Source organism: Morone saxatilis, unplaced genomic scaffold (assembly GCF_004916995.1).
Source record: "Morone saxatilis isolate NCDOM2014 unplaced genomic scaffold, NCSU_SB_2.0 Contig5, whole genome shotgun sequence".
Taxonomy (NCBI): domain Eukaryota; kingdom Metazoa; phylum Chordata; class Actinopteri; family Moronidae; genus Morone; species Morone saxatilis.
Window position 1 is genome coordinate 19809451 of NW_023340095.1, and position 4951 is coordinate 19814401.

General features: G+C 42.3%; 1 protein-coding gene across 1 annotated transcript; it reads left to right on the top strand.

Moving 5' to 3' along the window:
* The first annotated feature begins 392 nt into the window (after positions 1–392).
* On the top strand, positions 393–3042 carry LOC118338882 (RNA-binding protein 25-like). The gene is made up of 2 exons (XM_035676325.1): positions 393–580; positions 1319–3042. The coding sequence occupies exons 1-2, from the start codon at positions 430–432 to the stop codon at positions 1867–1869; spliced, it is 702 nt and encodes a 233-aa protein (XP_035532218.1). The 5' UTR covers positions 393–429; the 3' UTR covers positions 1870–3042.
* Positions 3043–4951: the final 1909 nt, after the last annotated feature.

Genomic DNA, 4951 nt, shown 5'->3' on the forward strand with positions numbered 1-4951 from the left:
TGTTGAACATCTCATTCCAAACCCATGTGCATTAATCTATGAATTTCTTTAATTTTATACAAATGAAGTTAAATTCTGTTCACATGAATGTTTGGGGGAGTTTAAATTCAAACACTCTCTCTCTCTCTCTCTCGTCTCCGTCTCCTCTCTCTCTCTCGTGTCTCTCTCTCTTCCTTCTTCTCTTCTCTTCTCTTCTCTTCTCGGATCTCTCAGTCTCTCTCTCTCTTCGTCGAAGGTCTAATCTCTCAACTCAGTCTCGTCTTCTTCGTCTCGCTGTCTCTTTCTCTCTCTCTCTCTCTCGGTCTCGTTCTCTCTCTCTTCTTCTCTCTCTCTCCCTCTCTCTCTCTCGTCTCTTTCTCTCTTCGTCCTCTTTCCCTCTCTCTCTCTCTCAGGGACGAGTTGAGAGAACATTTGAAGAACGCTCCCAAGATGATCATGACTCAGAACCAGGAAGTGGAATCCTCTGACTCCTCCTCGTCCTCTTCGTCCTCCTCTTCTTCATCTGCCTCCTCCTCCTCAGACTCATCCAGCGAATCAGATTCAGACTCCTCAGACTCCTCCTCCAGCAGCAGCAGCTCAGGTACATCCATGTGTACTTATTTCAAATTCAACTGAAATCAAATTGCATGTTTTTCTCATGTTTTTGAGCGGTCCGTCTTGCGATGTCTCAGGAGCGTTTCGTCGGAATTTCCTTGGGGGGGGTTTGGTGGTCAAAGTCACATCAAGTTTTTGGCAATTATTCAACATCATAACTCAGAAACAGAAGGGGAGATTGTGATCATATTTCACAGTTTCACAATTTAATAAAGAATTGGCTGATACACAATGAGTGCAAAATAACTAGCACAGTACAGGCTTCCATCTTTCCATCTCATCCCAGTCTTTAGCTGGGATTTTAAAGTGGCAATAGGTGGGTAATATCTGCCAGTGTTCTTGGATTTATTCGTCAAATTTGAACACAGCCAATTTCTGTCTGTAAGCTACAGCGCTCCAGCCGGCTGACAGGAAGAGGAGGATTTCCCAAAGAGCTTTTTTCCTTCCTTTAAATAATAAAAAACAATTAACAGTATATTCAAAAGACATTCATTTTGACTGCAAAAAGGGTTGACTAAATGTGTTAGTTGGACTAACAGAATGTCTTGGTTAGAAGGATTGTGACCTTTATTTTCTCAAGGATTCTGGGTTATGAAGTCCTGAACAGTTTATTTTCTGTGGGATCAGGAGCTGAAGTTTCCTGCCTCATTAAAAGTAATTGACATATGAATGAGGCTGTGATGGATTAATAGATGAGTGATTATTTTTCCCCATTGTCCTCCAGATTCGGACACCAAACACAGGAAAAAGAAGAAGAGAAAAGAACAAAGTGAGGAGAAGAAGAAGAAGAAAGAGAAGGTCAAGAAGAAGAAGAAGGACAAACCCTCTGACAAGAAGCGAGCCGGACGCAAGAACGACGGCGAGGATGACAGCGACAACGAAAAACAGGCAAGGAAGGACAGGAAAGGCCGTGCGCGTGAGGTGGAGGAGCGCGAGAGTGCGCGTGAGGTGGAGGAGCGAGAGCGTGCACGTGAGATGGAGGATCGAGAGCGTGCACGTGAGGGAGCCCGCCGTAGCAGACGGGACGATAGATCACAAGAAAAGGAGCCGGAGGAGGAGAGGAGACAAAAAATGGACGTTCAAGCCAGACAAAGAGACGGAGAGAGGGACAGAGACCGAGACAGAGGGAGGGAGAGAGAGAGAGAGCGAGCAAGAGAAAGGGAGACTGAGGAGAAGAGAGAGAGGGAGAGAGAGCAAGAGAAGCCGAGGGATAGAGAGAGGAATAAAGAGAACAGAGACAGGAACAGAGAGAGAGAAGAGAGGAGGAGGAGATAAAACTCTTCATGCCTCCGTCCTGATGATAATCTGATGACAAGTCTCCATCTTTTCCTTAGGTCATCCCCCTCTTCTTTACCTCACCCTGTCACTCTGGTGTTTTGGATTTGGGACCCATCTCTCTCTCTCTCTCTCTCTCTCTCTCTCCATCTGTCTATCTGTATTTTCTATTATTGATTTTTGTTGTTGATGAAATGTGCAAAGAAAAAAAAAATTAAAAACTTTCAGATGTTTTTTAATCAGGTTTTGTTTCAACTGTTTCTGGCTCAATATTTGACTTCACTGTGCTGCTGTCGGTCATCAGTCTGAATGGGATTTAAATTACAGAATGTTTGCTGAAAAAGACCCAATAACTGCTTTAATTATTACTCGGGTGGGGTGAAACACTGCCCTGAAAGAAAGAAATCCAGTCTGAATTTGTTTATGCTCTACTACCTCTATCTCCTTTCAGCTACATACATACAAACATAATTAATATCTGCTACAACTACTGCAGCTATAGGCACGTACAGTTTTTGGCTGGGAGAATATGTTTAAAAGTTGACAACTCCAGTCATCAGTTGAGAAGAATAACCTCACAACTGATGGAAACACAGAGGGTAATGGAAACGGAGGGCAGTGCTCTCAGCGCCGGTGATCCCTGAAGTCAGCTAAACCACTTTAGAGCCAGATGCTGTGCAGCCTCCTCTACTGCCGTCCACTGTGAGCCACTCATTGGCTGACAGTGCTGCAGGAGAAACGCTCCACAGTGTGTGTCTTGGGGAGACTAAACTATGACAAGCACGCTTTTTATTTCTCTGTGGAAATCTGATGTTTTCAAATCACAGATGAACGAAGGCATTAAAATGTGGGTCTCACAGGTAAAACATGAAACTTGTGTAGGCTGATATAGGAGCTAAGTGTGGGCCTCCGAATGTGCACTAAAGTGACACTGGGCAGAGGAGTGAAGAATATATTTGTCATATTCTTGGATATAGATATTGAAGAAAAGACATAAGTCATAATGTTAAGTGAAAAATGATTAAAAAAATAAAAGAAAAAAGATGAAAACCTGTATTTGAATTGTATTTGTCATACTGCCTGGGGCAGCTCCTGACAAGATGCATAGTGACCTCTGTTGGAAAAAATGCCCGTGTAGTAGATAAAACATGATCAAGTGCCCTCTACAGTGACCCTGTGTGCAAGAAAACTATGAGATGAAGTTCCCCCTGGGGTGTCATGTTTACATTGTTTTCGCCCCTGCCCCTCAGACAGACAGTCACTGCACTACAGACATGTAGAATCAATATTCTCATATAAATCACCAAAAAAGCAAATAAACATTAAAAACCAAAAGAAAAAAAACATTTGATCTACAGGGTGGAACAGGTGGAAGCAGCTGTTTAACATGTGTGAACACTTTGGGAACCGTGCTGCCTAACCAGCTCTCTTGTCAACACACACGTAGAGAATTTGCTGCCTCAGTAAACACACTGAAACTCGTCCTGTTTTCTATCCCAGCTCCAATAGCGGTACCACTTCAAACTGTGAACTATAGCTTGTTGTAAACTGGTTGAAAGCTATATCACTGTTTACAGTAAACAACCTGCTCTGGTGGTGTCAGCTCAGAATATGCTGATGTCTGCAGTTCATTGACTCTCACATCCCTGACAGGAACAACAGTGTGACCTTTCCTGTCGTACACTACCTGCCTGCTTTCTCCACCAGGCCAACTGGAAGCCAACTGTGCCTCTGTCTCTCTCCTCGGCTGATCGAGATTATCTCCTGCCTGACATCATGTAATGTCACTGCACGCTTAAAGTCACAGCTGTTGAGGGCACTTCACATCCGGGGAGGAGGAGCTTAATAAACTGGTAAATGCCTTTTTCCACAGTGAGCAGCAAACACCCTCCATACTGACAGACATATCTGACTCACTCAGCTTTTCTCTTATGTGCTGTTTCCTTGTAAATGTATCCCAAATCAGCTTGAGCTATAATAGAAAAACAAGTACAAATAAGTATTTATACTGATTCTAGTCTAAACACACTTTATTTTATTATTAGCTTATTGGTTTTTGGGACACATTTTTTCCTGCTATTACTTTATATTATTATTATTATAACTAAGCTCCCCAACAATTACCTGCCACTGTTACTGAGCCTTTTTGTTTGCCTTCTTCTTGGCAGAGCTTCTTGGTCTCCTCAGGGCTGCTTCAATCCAGAAGAAGATCCATCTACCTCCTCAGAAATCCACAGGGAACCATTTACTGACGGTAGTGTTATCCTTAGAGGTGAAACATGCTGCTGCTCTGATTTGGTAATTTTATGTCAACAGACCTGATGTCTATGCTGTATCTGAGCTATATTTTGTTGAAAAGTGGAAAACTTTAAGACTTTTTTCGGTATCAACCAACGTAAAAGAGCTGACAGTTCATATAAAACAAATAGAAGGAGGTTTTACTCCAGAAGCCATTAGACTTGTTAACAGCCATTTGAATATCTATACGCTATCCTGAAATTGAATAGTTTTACATACAGGTGATCTGAAATGCTTTTCTGGTGGCAGCAGCTTAAAATAGTCATAGAGGCAGAGCTTTAATTCTCTGCCTGAACCCGATTGGTAGGCTTGGGTCGAGGTCACACAGGTAGCAATGGAAGTGAACAGCTAGCCTGGTTCTGTAAAAATAATAAATAATATTAATCTGCCTGGCAGCACCTCTAAGGCTCACTAATAAACATATATGTCACATTGTTTAATCTGTACAAAAACCAAAAAGTCAGAATAACAAGTTGTGGTTTGACAAGGAGTTAGGTGCTGGACTGTTTCTTGGCCACTAAACAAATGAGATATAAAATGTTAATTAATGAGCTTTACAGGGACAGGAAGGTGTTTTTTTTCTAACCTTTGGACAGAGCTAGGCTTGCTCTCAGCAACAAAGCAAGTATGTATTTCCCCCAAAATGTCAATGTATTCTTTTAGGAAGAAGCATTTCAAATCAACACACTACTCCCCAAGTGGATCAGAAAGGTTGCACCAAACTGAAATATATCTGTATTAAATTGGTTTACTGGAGTGCCTTCCAGCTCCCAGCTCCCAGCTC

Coding starts and splice junctions, on each gene's coding strand:
- LOC118338882 (XM_035676325.1), top strand. CDS start 430: ATGATCATGACTCAGAACCAGGAAGTGGAATCCTCTGACTCCTCCTCG. Junction 581..1,318: donor CTCCAGCAGCAGCAGCTCAG/GTACATCCATGT, acceptor ATTGTCCTCCAG/ATTCGGACACCAAACACAGG.